The sequence below is a fragment of the Spea bombifrons genome, chromosome 1, assembly GCF_027358695.1.
Source record: "Spea bombifrons isolate aSpeBom1 chromosome 1, aSpeBom1.2.pri, whole genome shotgun sequence".
Taxonomy (NCBI): Eukaryota; Metazoa; Chordata; class Amphibia; order Anura; family Pelobatidae; genus Spea; species Spea bombifrons.
In genome coordinates this window covers 151,313,939-151,334,554 of record NC_071087.1, presented here as the reverse complement: position 1 = coordinate 151,334,554, position 20,616 = coordinate 151,313,939, and the positions used below count along the sequence as shown (strand labels likewise).

At 40.9% G+C, this 20,616-nt stretch overlaps 1 protein-coding gene across 1 annotated transcript; it reads right to left on the bottom strand.

Annotated features, from left to right (window-relative positions):
* Window positions 1-8,571: 8,571 nt before the first annotated feature.
* Window positions 8,572-18,274, bottom strand: TMEM267 (transmembrane protein 267). The gene is made up of 4 exons (XM_053457951.1): window positions 18,102-18,274; window positions 16,644-16,761; window positions 15,326-15,706; window positions 8,572-8,955 (listed from the first exon to the last, which is right to left on the bottom strand). Exons 3-4 carry the CDS (start codon window positions 15,635-15,637, stop codon window positions 8,620-8,622), a joined length of 648 nt encoding a protein of 215 aa, XP_053313926.1. The 5' UTR covers window positions 15,638-15,706; window positions 16,644-16,761; window positions 18,102-18,274; the 3' UTR covers window positions 8,572-8,619.
* Window positions 18,275-20,616: the final 2,342 nt, after the last annotated feature.

Here is a 20,616-nt window from a genome sequence, read left to right as displayed (position 1 = left end):
CTCTATGTATTTAGAAGCAAATCTCTCTTGGCGTAACAGTCATGAGTCCCAATACTTTTGCCCTGATTGGGTATGTTCTAGGTATTTGTTTGTCATTAGATATATTGGCTGCAAGATCCTATAAGACTCCAGAAGCACTGTGTAATATTAGGTACACAAACTCATCTGATTCAGAATTGGATATACACTGGTATTACATATTTGGGTTTTATATATAAAATGTATAGAATTTAATGACACACCACAACATTAGTAGCAGTTTATGCATGTTTGGGGCGTGAATGTTAATTAAAGTACAATAAGCAATACAGGCTTATGCATGCTGGGGAATTTACTATAGCCCTGAGGCATTTGTTTAAAATAATACCAGTTTACAAGAAATAGGTTTTGTATGTTACATCAGAATCATTTTTCTTTTTACTTTTTTATGTGTCCAAGTACAGGTGTTTGGTTAAACCCTAGATTGGAAGCTTGCAAGCCGGACCCTCTTTACCTAATGTTTCGGTATGCTGTCTTTTGTCAACCTTTGAATATATTTGTGGCGCTATAGACAATGAATAGAAGATAGTAATCATAGTAATATAGATACTCCATACAGTCTAGGTGGCAATTCAAGTTTATGGTACACACGGGGAAAAAAAACTGACAAGATACGGTAATATCAACAAACACTTGCAGAACATAGAAAAGAAAAAATGTCGGTGCGCTAAGCTAGTCACAGGCTCAAATAATACAAATGTATAATACGAGGCCTACCAAACAGGTGTAAGCATGCTGCAAAAACAGTGTATTGGCTGTACAATGTATACAAAAAACAAAAACTGTCTGCGCTTCTTACCCTAATAAAGTTGGCAACGAATATATAAACATAATATAAATTTATATTATGTTTATATATTAGTTGCCAACTTTATTAGGGTAAGAAGCGCAGACAGTTTTTGTTTTTTGTATACTTGCAGAACATAGCTCGGGAATATATGTTATGAAATCAGCTCTGAGAATTATCAAAAAGGAAAATATGAAAATAACGTTCGTAAATATTTTCGGAAATTGATAATTAATTGCTTCGTGAAGAAATGGAACAGGGCATTGTGACAGCTACTGTCTTTAAGATAATCTATCATAAGAATATTGTTTTTGTGTATTTTTTGTGTGGATTCCACTTCATGGATAGCGCCTCGCATTGTTGGTTAAGAACATTTTTGTGTTATATTAACAGTGGCAGTTGTGACATATTGGTTTAGTGGGATGGGGGTTTCCGGGACATAAATATGTCAAAGCTGACTTCAGAGCAATTGCTTTGCATTATTTTTGCACAACCAAAAAAGAGGAACAGAAGATACTCCATCCTAAAGACCTATTCATGGAAAATCAGAGCCCTGAATGTGAAGAAGAATTTGTGGCCTTAAAGAAGAAAGCCCAGATGGCTTATGCTGATCCAGACCGTTCATATGTCCTACATGTGGATGCCAGTTATAAGGGGCTTGAGGCGTGCTGCTCCAGAGTTACCACCAAGGATTGTGACCTGTAGCCTTCATAAGTAGAAGCCTATCCTTGTAGGAATTTTGGGTACAGAATTTGAGGTCAGAACTGACAATAACCACTTTACCTACATTTAAACTGTGTGTGATTGGGCACCGGTCCCTTGTTTATGCTAACGTACAAGATGAGCCTGAAGAAAGTGATTGCTGATGCCCTATCCAGTAGGCATTGGCTGCCCCATTAACTGAGGGAAAGGAATGGAAAGAAATTCCAGGGCCAGGAGCAAGGACTCTGTGTAACACAGCTGTAGTTGTCGAAGATCCTCCAGATTTTAAGTGTTAAGAGAAGTACATTGTCTAAGTTGCTCTGCTGAATAGCCCTGTGTACCCCATCATACTACAGCATTGAAAGTATTTATTTTCTTCTTTTATCTCGAACCACCCCTCTCCTCTCATTCTTCCCTCCTTTCCAGTTCCTCTTTTCCCTCATGTCCCTCTTTTCTCTTTTCCCACTTTCTCTAACTTTCTTTCTCTTTCATCTCCTTTTCTTTGTCTTTTTTATCTCTTTCTCTTGTCTCCTTCTCTCCTGTTTTGGGTGACTCCCTACTCAAACAACACACAGTGTTTATTTTATTTATTGAGGTATTTATCTCCATATAAAAATGTAATGGTATTTGTGATTCCTTCAATGCTGCCAACATAGCATCAGTAGAAACACTGTGGTAAAAGTAATGGAAGTCACCTTTAGGTTTTATTAGGCATATCAACAAGTGCAGGATATAGGGCTTCACCCCATTGTATTAACATAGGAATATTTATAAAACCTGGACCACTGGTTTGCCTTTGGAATGATGTAAGAACCACTGATAGTATTTATATGTATTGGGCTTTGGATGGGACTCTAGCCATAGGCTTGTCTTTGTGTGGACTCCCATCACAGATGATGTCACCAGGGGAAAGCTTAGTGGGAGGCAGGAGAAAAACGGAGTACAGGCATTTCACAACATGGTGGGACAGTCAAGGTAGGTCGGAGTATCTTTCCAACTCTCCCATGATCCAAGGGCATGTCAGAGTGTGTTACTGTATGGTGGAATATGTGCTAATGTACAATGTTAGAATGTGAATGTAAGTGTATACTGTTAGTCCTTGTGTGTAAGCATCTGGTGTAAGCATGAGTGTGTGTTAGTGTATGCTGTTAGCATGAGTGTGCATTAGTATTTGGTGTTAGCATGTGTGTGGGTGGTGGTTGTGTTTTCTGCTAGTTTGTTTGTCAGCATATGGGGTTAAGAGTGTCGGGGTGAGTCTAGGGTTAGTGCACCTGGAGATGGACTGTTGTTGTTGTTCCTGCACCTTGCATTCCAACTCAGCCCTTTATATATCTGCTTACACCTGGCCTCCTCACTGTTGGAATCATCCAAGTCCCAGCTTCCTGCCACTAAGGCTCTCCTTTGGTGGTGGGCTTCTGGGCAGAAGAACTTCTGCGGTGTGCGCCTTGGTGTTAGTGGTCGTGACAGAGTGTATGTGTAAGTGGATGGTTTGAGGAATAGTGTTAGAGCTTTGTGTGTTAGTATGTATGTAAGTCACATGGGGTGCACCGAAGACATAGTGCACCCAGACTCAACTAACCCTAGGTTCACATCGACCATGATCCCTGCTAAGTAGGGCAGAGGGACAGAGAGTTATGTGCTGTAGTGAGAAAGATGACCTGTGACCCAAATGAATTTTATAGATACACAGTAATCTGTCAACAGCAAACTGGTTTTATAGGATTGCTCAGTATGGCTTTCAGATATTTCAGAAAAACAGCCACCGCGGCACATGTTACAAATAAATTTCAAACATTTGATTAGTGCGAAATACATTAGTCATAGGATATACAAAATAGCATTTACTATTTGAAAAATAATTCACAATGTAGCAGAGGAAAACTATGTTTAGATATTTTCTGCCACCTTTTATTGTAAAGCCATATACAAACACTATATGAAAAAAAACAGGTAAATGTGTGTATTCTAACCAACATTTTTAAGGAACCAAGGATGCATAACTATTTGTAGCCAAAATGTATTGAATAGAGCTTTATCATGGCTTTTCATAATGCCCGTGATTGGCAATTCTGTTTAATATGCATTTTATACACTTTCTGTATTTGAAGCATGTCTGCCCTCTATGAGAATATTTCATCTGAAACCTGTATATATATATATATATATATATATATATATATATATATATCAAATAACAGATGGAATAAGTATCTTGTGATAATACCTTTTTTATTTGGACTAACAAAATTTTAGAATGACAAGCTTTCGGGAGCTCTTCTCCCTTTCTCAAGTCTAAAGCATATCTGAGCAAAACGACACATAGAATTCAATGTAGTGTGGCAGGAGAGGGGGGGGTGCTTACTACCCAGATCTGATAAGGGAGGGTGAGATGTTGTAAAAGTATGTGTCCCTCCAGAGGGTCATAAATGTTGTGAGTAGGGAATTTGGAGGGGGGTTTTAGCACTGCTGAAGATGAATTAACAAAAAAAAAATATATATATATACAGGTACATATAGATTCCCATCCCATTCTTATATTCATCACTGCATTCCTATTCCCTATATGTGAGCACTACCATCTTATGTTTTTTTTTTTTTTTTTTTTGTTAATTCATCTTCAGCAGTGCTAAAACCCCCCTCCAAATTCCCTACTCAGAACATTTTCAGAACTATTCAGGACACGCATTTCTTCTGTCTTCTGTTTCATTGGGTATCATACTTTATGTTGTGTTACCAAATGGTTGATAAATTTATTAAATCTATTTCATAGAACAGATCGTGATTCAGAGGAACACGAAGTAGGAGAAATCTATTATTAATTTATACCCATTTATCTTAAACCAACATCATAAAATGATTTTTATTGTCCTTCATACCTACCCCCGCCACCAATACATTTCTGTGGGTGAAAGACGTATCACTTTTTGCACGAAAATTGGCATTACATTGTATTTCACCAGATTAGAGTGGAAAAAGAAGAAGAAATGATAGCCATTAATCTATGAACAGATTCGGTTAGATGAAATTGTAACGAAAGCTGGCTTTCAAGAACGACTTACAGAAAAGAAAACAGGGAGTAAATTCACTCCTAATATACCTGATAATAACAACAAAACCCCCCAAAATGAAATTGAAAGCAGGACTTTCAGAATTGGACAAAGATGTCAATATTGTGTTGATGGATTTGGAGGCAATATGTGGAAATGGCCAAAACAATATTAAAGAACAGTAACATGTCATTGCTTGTCAAAGAATGTCATAGATCTACATCTTTGATATCTAAGAATATGTTTGAGAAATCCTCGGTGAAAAGATTTCAATAAATAAGAAGCTTCTCCAGCACAAGACTTTTTGAATTTGTAAAGTGAACATTCTCTGTTACGGTGGAATGAGTGGTTTTCACTCCCTTCATTCATTCATTAAATAATCGGGTAGTGGCCTACATTATAGAGAACTGCTCCTCAATAATAATTAGACCTATTCCTCCTTCTTTTGTTTTGGTATGTTTAGAGACCCTTCGTTGAGTTTGTATTTCTAGTGCCCTTACCTTATATAAATCGGAATAAATAAATCCAGAATCGGATCTTTGAACTCTTGGCCGGCGTAGGTTTACAAAGATTATTTAATAATAAAGAGCTTTATCAATACTCACCCCGACATTAAACAATAGGGGGACTGATGCTCTGGATTTTAGGACAACCAGTTGTTAGGTAAATATTATTATTATATATTAGAATATATTATATTGTTAGGTGAATATTATTATTATATAGTATAATATATTATTAAGTAATTCCTTACATATAGAGATACATATAATATGATACTTGTTACAAAGTTTTGATTTTGTTTATAAAAAATATATCTAGGAAATCCCAGGAACTATCTATAGTGTGTCTATTTTCCTTACAAAGGGTTGATTTGCTCAAAGGGTTTTTCTCATAATCACTTCTCAGTCTCCATGCAATTCCCTGTTACGTGTGGAGAGATAAGCAGGTCGCGAGGTGTAAATATCACAGAGAATCTGTTGTACTATACCTCATCTCTATACATACATATTTCGTGGCCCACCTATAGACAACAGTCCAGTACAAAAGATTTTTGCAGAATAGTTGTCTTATTGCAAGTAGATATTTAGCATTTGGTTTTTTTAATCAGCACGTCCAGTCTATCATTGTTATTGATGTATATACCGATCAGCCATAGCATTATGATCACCTGCCTAATATTGTGTAGGAGCGTCTTTTGCGATCAGAACAGCTCTGACCCGTTGAGGCATGGACTCCAATGGACTTCTGAAGGTGTGCTGTGCCATCCGGCACCAAGACGTTACCAGCAGATCCTTTAAGTCCAGTAAGTTGCAAGGTGGGGCCTCCATGGATGCATCCTGGTGCCATGGACAGGGGTCAGCATGGGCACCCTGACTGGTCTGTGGCTACGCATCCCCATACAAATTAAACTGCAATGCACTGTGTGTTCGGACACCTTTCTATCTGAACCAATTTGAACTTCAGTAGCTTGTCTGTTGGATTTGACCACACAGGCCAGCCTTCGCCCCCCACGTAGATCAATGGGCCTTGGATGCCCAATTTTGATAGGTACCGACCACTGCAGAACACCCCACTGCAGTTTTGGAGATGCTCTGACCCAGTTGTTTTGCCATCACAATTTGGTCTCTCAGATCCTTATGTTTGCCCATTTTTCCTGCTTCTAACACATCCTTGAGGATGAAATGTTCACTTGCTGCCTAATATATCCCACCCATTGACAGGTCCCATGATAACAAGATTATGAGTGTTATTCCCTTTAGATGTTATGGCTGATCGGTGTGTATACAAACAATAGACGAGGCAATATCAGTTGGAACAAATGAAGTAACCAGCCCAGTACAGCAATCATTTATTTTATTTCAATCTGAAAGGTAATAGGAGCGGTGATATCCAGATGGAGCCATTTATGACGTATGAAATAGATGATTCATTTATCAACTGCATGACAAGAACCCATGGACTTGATATAGAAGATAAGGATAACCAATGAAATGGAAGGTGTGTCCAAAATAACCAATGACAGGCGAGTGCAGGGTTTATAGAATCCAAGCTGGAGCAGCATGCGCCCTGCATAAACCCCAGATAACACTGGAGGAATGTAAAGGGAAACGCACGCTATTCATGTTAATCTGCCTGATTAACATGAATAGAGTTACACAGCGCCATAACTTCCATGGGCAGCTGCCACAAGGAGAAGGGCATGCTCAGTCCACCCAGCAGCAATGGCCCTGCACCCCCTTTCATTAGCCATGTTATAGCTCTGAGGTTGCATATATTTGGAGGAGCTTCCCCACAGTAGAAGAAAATTAATGTTTTACCATAGCGTGTCCCTGTGTTGGGGACAACAGACAGACATCTTAAGGGGAAAACTCAAGTTTTAATAACGATGTCGGCTGCCGTCCTTTCTGAGGATCAGTGTACGGCATCATATCCTGGTACTTAGCCTTTTAAAAGAGCACGGGGCGCTGTGGAGGCTGTGCCAGATAGGCCCAATCCTCCATAGTGTAAATGGGCCAGTTGGGGAGATGAGAGATCAGAGATTACCAAAGTAACTGTCCATTGATTGCACAATTGGGTGATTTGCCCCTGACTTGGTAGAAGGGGGGCTTATACCCTCCTTGACCTGTTGTTTGAGGCCAAGGTTTCAATATGTTGCTGGGTTGTACACCGTTTAGTGTTCATCAGAGAACTGCTGTCCATTTGTCAGAGAAAGGGGCCGTGGAGCTGTCATTTATGGCTGGTGGATAAGGGAGAGATGCACGACTTTATCTAGCTCCAATGTACCAAATTCTGTAAAGTGCCCATAGAACTTAGATCCAGGAAAACATATAATAAATGAAAAACACACATACACGGACCGTGCTCCATGTAATACATTTCATTCTCTACTAAATTCAACTCCTACTGGAAAACCAATTTATCATATATACCCTTCATATACAAAACTAAATATACAAATTTTCATTGCTAAATTTTATGATATTTAAGAACCGCTGAATCAACCAGCTCAAAACTCTCTGTGTATAATTGGGAGCTGTTACATGAAGCATTGGAAAATACGTATCATCGCTCTATAATGCTCTGTTTTTAAGTTATTTTGATTTTCCGCCAGTTCCAGAATCCAACCTCATACAATGTTTTAGCGGGCTGCACACGAGCCTATAGTGCTAGAAATGGTTTATAGGTTCATAGCTCCTCTGCAAAGCTATTATCACAAATATTTCTGGATTGTAAGCTTGTGATCAGTGCCCTCACTTTGTCCGTCAGACTTCTTGAATATATGTATTGTAAGAAGCACTGTGTGAACTGCCGGTGACTATATAAATAAAACCTAACATTTTACATCAACGCGTGATGCAGATCCAACTAGATGACATCCATTTAATTTCAGATTTGGTTTTATAAACCTTTCACCAATAACTTCTTGACACACACACACACCTCTGGATTTTTGGCCCATGAACCCCTTCTTTATTAATGTACCCCACACAACAAGGAATTTTTCTTTATACATATAAATACATACACACAATATACTTACCTCAATAATTTAGTATTAAAATATAGTACTAAATGGAGAAAAAAAAACCTAAAAAAATGGAAAAAGTGCTACAGAAGCTATCACAGTGTGTGCATGGCAAAGCCAATGGAATACACAGGCTTTGTCTAGTAAACATTGTGATTGTCTAATCACAGTGAGCGCTGCCATCGGTTCCTGTTGGATTTCCTCACAAAGAAGGTGATCCCTACACTCCGAACTGGCCGGCACTCACTGGCATTACCAGGCGGTCATCACTGATTTAATGCAACTCAAAAGATCATGATGAATTGCAACATCATGATTTATGTGGAAGGATTTACACGTATAGTGTATAAAACCTGAAATGTGACATTCTTTAAAACGCGACCAGTTCGACTCAACATTCTTGTGTACTAATCTTACCGGCTTTTCAGAAAAAAATAAAAATGCGTAAGAAAAATAAAAATGGTGATATTTTCTGTAAACATTTAAACTCTTTAAATTTCAATAATCTATTAATGCTAAACATCAATGCGAATTCCATGCTTGGCAGTCAGCAGGTCTCTAGTCCCAGTCAGGTACATGAAGAGAGAACATAAGTTAGGCAAGGACGCCGTGATTGCCACGTACAGCCAATAAGGCAGGGGAGCAGTCTTTCCAAATGGGCAGATCCACAGTCCATGACGAATCCCATCCCTAACGTGGTGTGACGTCCACGATATGAACAGCATCCAAGGGAGGAAGCACCACGAGTCCTTCAGCCTCAGGAGCTGCATTAGGAGCTTCAGTGCCAAGGCCACGATGGGTATCAGCGTGGAGCAGTGGAGCGGAGGGCGGTGGGGCAGCTGTAATGCAGCCTGCAGAAAGAGAGCAGAAATAAGTATAGGGAAAACTGACGGGGCATTTTCTAGATTTACAGACAGGGACGGTCAAATACTGATTCCTACCTGGAATAACTTCGTTAAAATTACGAATCAGCATTAAACCTGTCATCTGAAGTAACGAAGCTCATAAATGGATTTAATAACACAGATTAATAAATGATTGATTTCAGTATCTATCGCTGTGTTTAAGATGCGCTAGTCGGTTTGGTACAATAAGATACGAAGTGAAAACGGGTGAGGTCTAGTAACAATATGCAGCGATGTCACACTGAGTTTATCAGAGATATCAGTGGGACTTCCGTAGGATATGTCTGATGCTACCATAAAAGATGAGAGTTGGTACCGTGTTAGCCGTAGACAAGTGGAGTTATGATATGAACGAATACCTCTAAGAATGATACCTTTATTGGCTAATTGAGTAAATATAGATTGCAAGCTTTCAAGACCTCTCAGGTCCCTTCATCAGGCATGTTATACAACAATGTGAAAAACTTCTCTAAGTATCAGTTAAATAACACGGTTAAGAATGGGAAGCAGATAACATCAAAATGTCTAAGGCAAGGTTCTTTGATCAGTCAATAGTGTTAAAATCAGAGGTAAATTGGAGTCATAAAAGGAGGTGTCAGGAGGTATTCATAAACTGTAATGGGGTCAGGTTGTGTGCCTGTCTGGTTTGTTAATCTACAAAGTGATAATGGGATATAAATTCTCTATCCCGGTTGAGGCCAGCATTTAAAGAGTTAAATATCCCTCTTGACTCTCAGCACTTGCTCTTTTGTTCTTCTTGATCTACGCTCCAAGTCTCTAACTTTTTGATCGATTTTGTCTACTCTTTGAGAGACGCTTTCCCTAGTTTCCTTCAGAGTTAAACAGTTCAGATCGAGATTTGATATTTTAGATTCAACAATTAAGCTCTTATTAGTCAGGTCACTTAGCGCTTGCTTAATTTCTATAGAGCCTTTGGCTATTTCCTTCTTGATTTCTTCAAAACGAGCAGCCATGAAATCCTGGGACACAGATGAAGAGGGAATGAGACTGCTACAAGAAGATCCTGAAGTTCGTCCCACCGGGGTGTTACCGACACATTTGGATTTTTATCCTTGCTTCTGTCATGTGAGGGAGAAAAAAATTCGACAGAATTTTTCCTCCACGATCTAACATTTCTTGATACCGATTGGCTGCTTGAAGCCGTCAATCAGTGGCAGGGAAGTACTTACATTGAAATAAATGGGCTGACTCTCCTGTCACTGATGGACAGCTTAAGCAGGAAAGTGGTCTAAACAAACAGATCCCTGCATGGAGCATTCACCGGAAGCGGTGCTGGAGCTGACTGAGGCGAGTTCACCACGCGCAGGGACATGCAAAATGGACCACATGCGGAATTAAAGGAACCATGCACCTTTCCTATGCATATGACAGCTGGAGTGTCCCTTTAATAAAATATCCTATGAAGAAAAAAAAATAAACAGGATCTAAACAGACCAGGCTGCTGGAACATACACTTTCACCCACCCCGCCTAATTAACATCTGATATTTCTTTAGATAAAGTACATCAGCTCGCCTGGTATGAAGGCTGATGGAGTCCCTTGTCGTGACTCAAGAAGCATTTAAAAGAGGCTAATTTGCCTTTATGCTCTTTTAACTCGTTTCCCTGGAAACCACCCACGGGGGACAAGCACTTAGTGTCTTCAGTTATAGGAATCACTACATGACTGCTTAAACCCATACCAAGCGGTTTACAACAGCTTTGGATACAGTATAGCTACCAACAGACCCGATATGGTTGGGACTGTGCCCATTAAAAAAATAATAATAATAATAATAAAAAAAAAATCACTCTTAACTCACTATAAATAACACCAGTTTCACTAAACTAAAATAATAAATAAATAAACAAATTATTAAATAAAAAGCTCTGGGCAGCTTAGCATCCATGATCTTTATCGGATCAGTAGATGCTGACATGGATAGGATTCTGTCGCTTATACACAGAACGCTGGCAGCCTCAAACAGATGCTAAATCCCTCACCCTATAAAGCCTCAACCAGCCGTTTTACGCGTAGGTATTTTTATTACAGAGGACTGTCCAATATTTCTTTTGATTTGATCTAGAACCTTAACCCCTTAAGGACCAGGCTGTTTTTTTAGCTGTATTTTCTTCTCACCCATATAGTGAACCCACACAAGTTATATATTGTTTTTTCAGGACAAGAAGGACCTTCTTTAGATCATTTGATCATATCCAATTTCCTATAATAAATAAAACCCACTTTTTTCTCAATTTTTATTTGAAAAATCTTTTACTCAAAAAAAAAAGCTCATGAAAAATATGCTAAATACCATATTTGCTCGATTATAAGACGAGGTTTTTTTCAGAGCAAATGCTCTGAAAAATACCTCTTGTCTTATAATCGAGGTCGTCTTCTAATCAGACCTAAAAAAAAAATGTCTGCTGGGGCCAGGCTGGTTACCGGTGCTTTGGTCGCGAGCATCATCTATTCTCCTAGCAGCAGGATAACAGGAAGCTAGCAGAGTCGTCACATGGCTCTGCCTCCATCTCCTTCCTCTGGGGGCGGGGCCAGAGAAGTTGCTCGCACAGCCAGGTCCTTGCAGAAGTCTTCGAGTGAGAGATCTGCAGTTCAGGTTTTGTGATTCATGGAATGAATGAGTATTTACATGTTTGTGAATGAGTGTGTGTGTGATAGCATGGATGTGTAAGGGGGTGGTGGTGGTAGCATGGCATAGGCTGTACTCACACTCCTATCATCCCCAGGTTCCAGCATGTACTGGCTGCCTTGGCTTGATAGGAGTGTGATTGCTGTTAGCAGATATATATATACACACACACATACACCTCCAGAAAAGGCAGAGTGGCATATAGAGGGTTAAAAGGCACATCATGGGGCAGAGTGGCAAATGGGGGGTATAAAGCATTTCTGGGGGCAGAGTGGCAAATAAAAGGAAATAAAAGATATATATATATATTTTTCTCAATCATAGCTTTTATTAAATATGGAAAAAAAAATTACATGAATTAATATTTACTAGTAAAACTTTTTTTCCTATAGGGTCGGCTTTGTTTTTTCCTAAATTAATATTTAGATTTTGGGAGGTCGTCTTATAATCGAGCAAATACGGTAGATTCTACCATTTGCCCTGAGTTTAGAAATACCCAGTGTTTATGGTTTTTTTGCAAGTTATTGGGCAAGAAATACAAGTAGCATTTTGCTATTACAAAACCAATTTTCTTCCAAATCTGGCCATTCTGCCCCATGTGCTATTTTGGGTATCTTTGAAGCTGACCAATGCAATTTATCCCATCAAACCATATATTTTTGAAGATTAGACAGCCCAAGGTATTTCAAACACTGGTATTTTGACCCTTTCCATGCACTAATTCTACTACCACCCTGACAAACTTTTTTTAAATCACAAAAATTGTACTTCAGGTGTGAATTTACAGCTCCTGGTATATGTCACTGTCAAACAACATCTCCCGAATACAGCGATACCGCCCATGCATGGGTTTGTCTGGTTGTTTGGGGCTAAAAGGCCACATTTGGGAAGTGAGGTCCCCCCCATTTTGGTCATTCTGTACCTATGCCCTATCCTTGAACCTGGCCACTCCAATTTACCCCATCAAACCATTATTTTTATTATTTTGGGACTTTTGTTTTACATTTTGCTGGAACTGGGTGGTCCCCCTGATAGTGACAGCAATGCATAATTTTTAAATATTGCCACTTTTTATTTTTATTTTAAATATTTTACTAATCACATTTGTGATTAGAAAGCTGGGCTACCTTGACTTGCATAATTGAATGCAGTACCTGTATTCAACCTGCAAGGGGAGACAGTTCTCAAGAGGGTCTGGAGAAACGGCGATCTCTGTGTTGCTGAAATGCCTTATCGTTTAAGCAAAGAAAGTGATCATAGATCACTTTCTAAGCTTGTTTAATGCCATGACATGCCAGACACGTCATCGGTCGTTAAGAGGTTAAATTTTTTGATCTAAAAGCCTAAAATTCCTCCAGGTTAACCGGCAAGCTTTTTCTTTTTTAAATTATTATTATTTTTCTAATAGTAATTAGTAAATTGCCAAGCTGGACAGACTAGAGGAGTTAGAGCAGCAAAGACATGCTCACTAAAGGGAAAGTTTGCAAGATTGTTTAAATTAAACTCTTTCACGTATTTGTTACGAAGGACCGCTGCTGGAAGGTTTCTCCAGATTTGTACAAATGTTACTTACATTTTGCTTATTTTATTATGGAGTCCTTTTGCCTAAACCATGACCAGGTGGCAAATTCGACATCTCTCCTAGCGAGAAAGGCTGCAAAGAACCTTCCAAAAAACAGAGGAGTTACAAACTCAGTCCCATTAAAGGTTATATTTAATCTTTTAAATATAGGTCCAGGGATTAACAGCTGGGGGTCCTCATATGTATATTTGAGGTGCCCCCATTTTTCCTAGCAGAATGACTCCAATTGTTTAGGAGATAAACAAAAGTCTGCAGTGTTAAATCACAGACTGACCGTGCATGATCTTCACGGAAAGAAGAATTTCTGACAATTCTGAAACTGAAAATATAACCATTACAGAAAATACATACTCCAAAATATCAAGCTTTTCTTGATGTAGGGCACTGTAACTGGAAAAAACCCTTTGCTAGGCGTCAAATAGGTTGCCCTGTCTCGTGGCCTCCTGTTCATCCCAGAGGCTGGCCTGAAATCTGACCTGCAGTCAACAGGTATAAATTATCCTGTACTTGGGAATTAAGGTGCGCTTATTTTGGGGGCCCAAGATCTAATTTTGCAATAAGTCACCATTTTTCTTGTGGGAAGCTGCCCCGGGAATAGAATCTAGTACTTCTGTAACTAGGATACCTATGAATTTTTCTCCCTTTTACTTTTATCTGTTAGTGTGATTCAATTGTTAACATCTGTTTTTTTATATGTACTGTGAAATTTTTTTTTGATAATAAATCATTCATTTATGTATTAAGTCCCTGCCTTTGTCTGATAAAAACCACATTTTCCTCAAAGAGACCTATTTCATAGTCCATATTTGGAGACAGTAGATTAAATGTAAGGTTTGGTGGCAGCATTGTCTTTATATTAGCGTGGGAGGTGTGTAAGCGGGGTGTTTAATCATTACTTTTCGGTCTAGTGATTTTTCAGCGTTCGTGACAAGGATGAGTGACAACTCATTTTTATTTTATTTTTTTTAATAGAAAAAGACCTCCGAAATTTTGTCGGCCCATTTGCACAAGTCTCACGTATAACACAATGAGAAGGCATGATGGACAGTAGTAAAATTGGACCAATCAGCAGTAACATTCTGGTAGTTGCTATGGTGACTGCACAGAAACCATTCTTCTTACTTAAAATTCATTATAAGCATTATTTTGCTTGTATAGCTATTTACCGTCTACTAGTTCTGACAGATAAGATAACGCACCAGAAGCAGAATAAAAAACCCCCAGGACACCCCTCCTGAAACGGCAAAGTCATTAATAAATCAGGCCATGCTTTTTATCTCTAACAATTTGTGATAAAAACATTAGAGGCAGTCAGGCGTGATCATCAGTGAATTATAACAGGATTATAAACGCATTTAAAAAACAAATTAATTAGCAGAAGCTGTTAACGGCAGGAGTTTCATACATGATTCTCTCAGCAAACGGCTCTAACAGGAACCAGCTGTGACCAAAGCACTCGGTATTCACACCGGATACTCTCCACAACAAAATGGAAACGGGAGCCCAATTTGGATATTAGTGCATGCATTCTTTAGTTAACGGATTAATTAGACTTCTGTCTTTATCACCGCCCCTGACCGGCTCTACTAAAAGCTGGGAGCATACTAGAGTATGCTTTCTGCACATGTGCTCTGCAGCGCAAATTAAACCAATGAGAAAGCTTCAGCGCACACGTAGGGCGTTTACCTACTAACGCTGCTTGGTTTCAGTACAAAGTCAGTCAACGGAAGGACTTAAGTGAGACAAGTCTAGTTTTCTAAAATTAAATACATTGGAGTTGATCCAAAAAACAGACTCCTAACTTTTGTTAAAATACATTTCTGGGGTCCACCACTACGTTTCCTTCTTTCAGTACAGGCAGCCAGGGAGGAGACCGCTTCGGATTCAATCATTTTCACACACTTGAGTTCATGCAAATTGACCGGACTCTCTCCTCCATGTTCCGCATTATTCGATGAGACTGGTTAACATCCACATCAGGACTACAAACTAAACGGCTCCTCCAGCCACTCCATGAAAAGCAGATCTGAAGTGCTGGGGGTGAATAAAACATAAAGCAAATGAAACACCCGGAGTGCACTCACCTTTAGTGACAGCGAGCCGGCAAGAAAGAAATGATCGAGATCAATGACACAAGCAAAGAATCCGGCCAGTGCTACTTCATAAAAGTCACTTCTCTTCCGGAGACCGATCACTATGGCCCACGACCACATTCCGATTATTCCATGCGTGCCGTTATCAGACAGAGCCCTCAGCCACTCGTTCTGCTGGATAAACGCCGCCTGCTGGACTTTGTCTGCCAGGAAGCAAAACACACTCAGTCCTAAACTGGAAAGCACCGAGGCGGTGCTGAAAGTCTGGAGCAGGGCGCTTGCCTTTTCCATCTCGGAAGCCATCGTGAGCAGAAAGGCACTGGATCTTCAGCCAAACGCACCCAGCCCATCGCAGCTCACCCCACGTTCATCCTGCAAAACAGTGGGATTTAAGTTACTTTTCACACTCCCATTATGCAGTCAACATAAAGCTAGAACACCACAGCTTCTGCTGCACCCCCGAGCTCCGTGTCCAAAATCACTACGGTTTCCACGTTACGCCGCAGCCACTTCCGTCACATAGCTCTCCGACCCCAACCATCTCCAAACACAACGGGAGCAGCAGAGACCCTCCACCCGCACATCGCTCCTCCAGATAATGTTCATTTGTCAAATGGAAAATCGGTGAAATAAAACACTGCAGAAATAAACGCTGCGGGTAGAGGGGATTATTTTTTTTTTTAAAACAAAATAAGAAACAGATCATCCCGCTTCGGAATATCGTCTGTTCTCTGCCGTCTTCTACATCAAGGCAGATAGAGCCCCATACAAAACTCTCTAAATTCCACCATCCTGTCCCAATTTCCTCTACAGCCCCAGACATACACGTCAGTGAGGTGCACTTGGTGCCCCCCCGCCCCATGTACGAGGCAGAGGAGCTGACGATCAAGCCAGCGGTAACATTACCCTGCGGGGAGGATTGCCGGCACGAGACCGACTCAGGAAGAGAACCTAAAATCTTCAGAAAAACGCACAAGAACCAGCTGAGAAAAAATCCAGATCGGATATGAATTCATACGCTGCTTCTGATGCCTTCTTACAAAGAGCTCAGCTTCTATATAAAGCACACACACACTGTATTTACTGTGAGGGTGGTAGGTAAATGGAGCAGCCTCCCAGCAGAAGCAATACAGCGGGGAAATTTAAACATGTATTGGACAGGTATAAAGCTATGCTGACTAGATAAGACCGAGGGCTGATTAACCCCTTCATATCAAAGCCCGTACATGTACAGGCTCACAATGCATTGTCCTTAAGGGGTTAAGGTCTGAGTCTCTCCATCATGAATGACGGGCCGAACAGGTCTCACCTGCCATCAGATTCTATGTTTCTAAGAACCGGACGTTGAGATCAGTATTTTTAGTTTTTCTAGAGGATTCTGTACTAAGACGTGCATTTGGTTTCTGGAACGCCGGAGCTTAAATAGCCTTTAAAAGGAAGAAGAGAAGGTTAATCTTCGAGGTTATTCCCGGTAGAAACGAACCGTAAGCAGGGAATCGCGGCGTGCGGGTGTTGGCGGGTTCGGGAACGCAGGCAGAGCAAGCGGCTGCCGTGAATATTAACAATGGAAGCCGTCAAGCAGAAGCAATTCATTCAGCCAAGGTCAGGATAAGGACCGGGAGCGGAGAGTCTGAGACACAGCCAGCCCACAGCAAATCCAATGCATTCCTCCAAAGGAGACTCGCCGGCCCCTAAACTCGTCCCCCCGACCATGCCTCTCGGAAGTTTATAGACTTTAACAGGAATAGATTGTCAGCTCATTTGATCAGCGCCCTCCCTCACCTTTTGCTTGTTATGTGTCGTTCACTTATTGTACAGCACTGCGGAATATGATGGAGATATAAGAATGAATAAATTACGGCGTCATCGTTCTATGGATATCAGAGGAAGGACATGAAGTTGGCTGTGACCGTAACCGACTGAAATCCACCGATCTACAGTGAATACCGTAACGGGGCGGGGTAAATATATAGAAATATCTGTGATTAAGGTGACATCATACTAATATTCCAACAAGAAATAAAATGACCAACACAACATGATTAGGTAAACTGAGAATATGCTCTAATAGCCCAGATTTATATGATGTCATCATTATAAGAGATGGGTGCAGGAAGTGGGGGGGGGTAAGGATGGGGGCTTCACCCACACTGACCATACAGATTGCTCCAGGTAACCAGTTACCATCATCACCAAGATAAGGGGCAACCCTGCCCCCCATAATTTGCTGCTTTCAGGTTCCTAAACACATTTAAGTTACCCTAAAGCAGCAGATCACATGCCAAAGATTTGAAGAACAAATTATACATTTCTTCTTGGAACCATTTAAGGTCAGAACCTAAAACTAGAAGGTCAGATGCTTAGATGTAACGTAAAGTTTTATTTTACTCAGAGGGTGGTAGATACATGGACCAGGCTCCCAACAGAAGCCGTAGAGGTTAATACAGTGAGGAAATTTATACATAGATGTGATAGACAAAGGGCTCTCGATTCTAAGCCAAGAGCAGCGACCGATGATTTGATATTCAGCTGGAAGCCAATCAATGTCCAATGTTCTAACTTCACAGATCAACAGGTTTCCCTTAATATGTCGTGGAAATAAAACATCAGGAATGTCCCCCGCCTGACCCCGTACAGCGCTGCAATGACACAGCCAATCCCCAGCAGACGAACTCATTAAATTAGCTGCCCCGGGAGACTGTTCCCAGCGCTCAATTCATTTAACGTGTCGGGAGGAGCTAAGTGACCGGGCACCGGCCAGACTCACCTCCAGCTCTCCGCCCGCCGCCCGTGAATATACCAAACAGCGGTGCCCCCCAAACACAGCCCGCGACTCCTGGGCGCACAGGGAACGGGATGCTCGTGCGACGGCTGGATCTGTCACTGCACCTGAGCACCAGCTCTTCCGGGAATCAACTCACGCAGCACATCCGGATTGGTTGACAGAATCAGCCACTGATTGGCTCCCATTCTCTGTTTGGCGATTGGCCAAGACGCGCGTCGTTTCCACACCCACGTACCCTGCCCACACAGCCCCAGTCCCAGAGCGGTAGTGCGGAGGCTGCTGATGGCTTCGCTGAGCAGCGGTCACGTGCCAGAAAGGCTGATGGCATTCAATCAGCTGCTGCTTTCTGATCACGTTACAATGTGCTGTCTCACCCCGACTTAGATGGGTGCTGCAAGTGTTATGGAAACTGGCAGAGGCTGGCAAGGGCCATGACGCAAGAACTACAAGTTGGAGGGTGTATATAACACGCACTCATAGCTACTGTTACATCGCGTGTGGATATTTTATTGGCCACAGAGCTGTCTTTTTACATTATGGGGCCAGTTTCCCCCAGTGGGCCCTCAGTGGATGAGTCTTTACAGCCACCAGCGCAGATCTTTCCACCAGCACTTCCTCCACACTCAGTGTGCTCCTCTCATTGGTTAACCATCCCATAGCCGTGCGGTTAGGTGTGCCTCTTGGGGTTCTCCATAAGAACACGTTTCCCATTGGCTGCCTTATTCCCACCACACAAACTCATCATGGGCTCTGTGTGTACTTGTCTATTTTACAAATGTAAAAATGTTTGTGTTCCATCTTTCATTTTGAGCTTCATGGGGTAGATGGGGTCCTGGCCTCTACCCAGCGTCGTGTACACTCGTTGCCGGCTGTCGTCTGCTTTAATGGGTGGTGAAGGCGGGAAATGTTTTCATGAAGGGAGCTATAATTCGCTGCTGAACCGGCAAGACCTGATGTTTCTAGCTAGGCTGGCAGAACGAAGGTTCCCGAGCACCTGAGAAGAGTGCCGACAACAACGGCCTGGGGATCTCGACTACAGACCCGATTCCTGTAAAACCCTTTGGAAATCTCATGTAGGCCAGTGCTGGGGCTAGAGGAAACTATATAACTGAAGTGATGAATCCCTGTGTAATACATAAAGAAAAAATTACCATGGAATTACCATCATTTATGTATAAATGTCTCCCAAAATACATCTTCATTTTCAGGTACAATAATGAACACAAATTATTGTATTCTTGTCCATATTGAATAACTCATTTACATTCACACTGTGGGTTGGAAAAAGTACTTGAACTTAACCTAATTATTTCTACAAAAGCTAATTGGAGTCAGGAGTTAGCAAACCTGAAGTCCAATCAATGAAACAGGATTGGAGGTGCATTTTATAGCTACTTTGATATAAAACAAACATTCAAACATTTTGGGTTTGATATTCTCAAGAAGCATCTGCTTATATGAACCATGCTTCACAAAAAAATAAATTTAAAGTCACCTACAGTCAAGTATTGTTGATTTTCATAAAGCAGGAAAGGGTTACAGATTAATAAAGTGTGTACAAATTCGTCAGTCCACAGACAAACATTATAAATTAAGATGATTTAATGTGGCTGCTCTGCCTAGAAGTGGCTACCCAACCAAGAATACCCATTGGAAACAATACAGAATGCCCAATGAGGGGGGGGGACCCTAGCGTAAAAGTTTGGGGAAGTCCCCATTGTGCCCCAGGGCACAAAGCAAGGTCCATAAAGACATGGCTGGATGAGGGTGGTGTGGAAGAGCATGACTGAGACCATCCCTCTTTACTTAATGCTGTATTGTCCCAATCCCTCCAATGGCTTCCCTGGTATGGAACTCTCTACAATAAAAAAAATAAAAAAAGGACTTTTTATGACTTATTTTAAAAATCTTACTCATCTACAAAAGCTGAAAAAAACCTGCTAAATAGATTTATTTTATGCAAGTTATAAGGCGATAAGTACAAGTAGCATATTGCTATTTCAAAACCATTTTTTCCAAATCTTGTAATCCTGCCCCTATGACATCTTTGAAGCTTGCCAATTCAATTCACCCTCATCACCACCCTAGCATGCGTTTAGCTACTGCTCCTGAGTAAAGTGATACCACCCACGCATGGGTTTGTCGGGTTGTTTGGGGGCTAATAGGGCACCCATCAGTATTTCAAATGCTAGTATATATTTTGGGAAGACATCTATAATTTAAAGACTTGCTCACCTTTGGAGGGGATCATTGACTGCGACCTAAGCCGCAGTATTGTGCATGGTGCATATGGACGCTCTGGGGAGGGATCACATGGGCTCAGTTCCTTAGCTCATTTAACACCATGCACATCATTGTTCGACGTATACCGTTGACTGAGCTAAGTCAGAGTTCTTCAGTACGATCCATTCTGCCAATTATTAGAAGAGCTGTCCAATTACATTTGATCAAATTGCGTATTTATATACAAATCCGGAATGTTTGCGTAGCCACAGTA

Bases quoted from the DNA above. Each gene is read 5' to 3' on its own strand.
- TMEM267 (XM_053457951.1), bottom strand. From the start codon at position 15,637: ATGGCTTCCGAGATGGAAAAGGCAAGCGCCCTGCTCCAGACTTTCAGC. The intron at 8,956-15,325 runs GTGAGTGCACTC...CTCTTTCTGCAG, and splicing joins CCGGCTCGCTGTCACTAAAG to GCTGCATTACAGCTGCCCCA.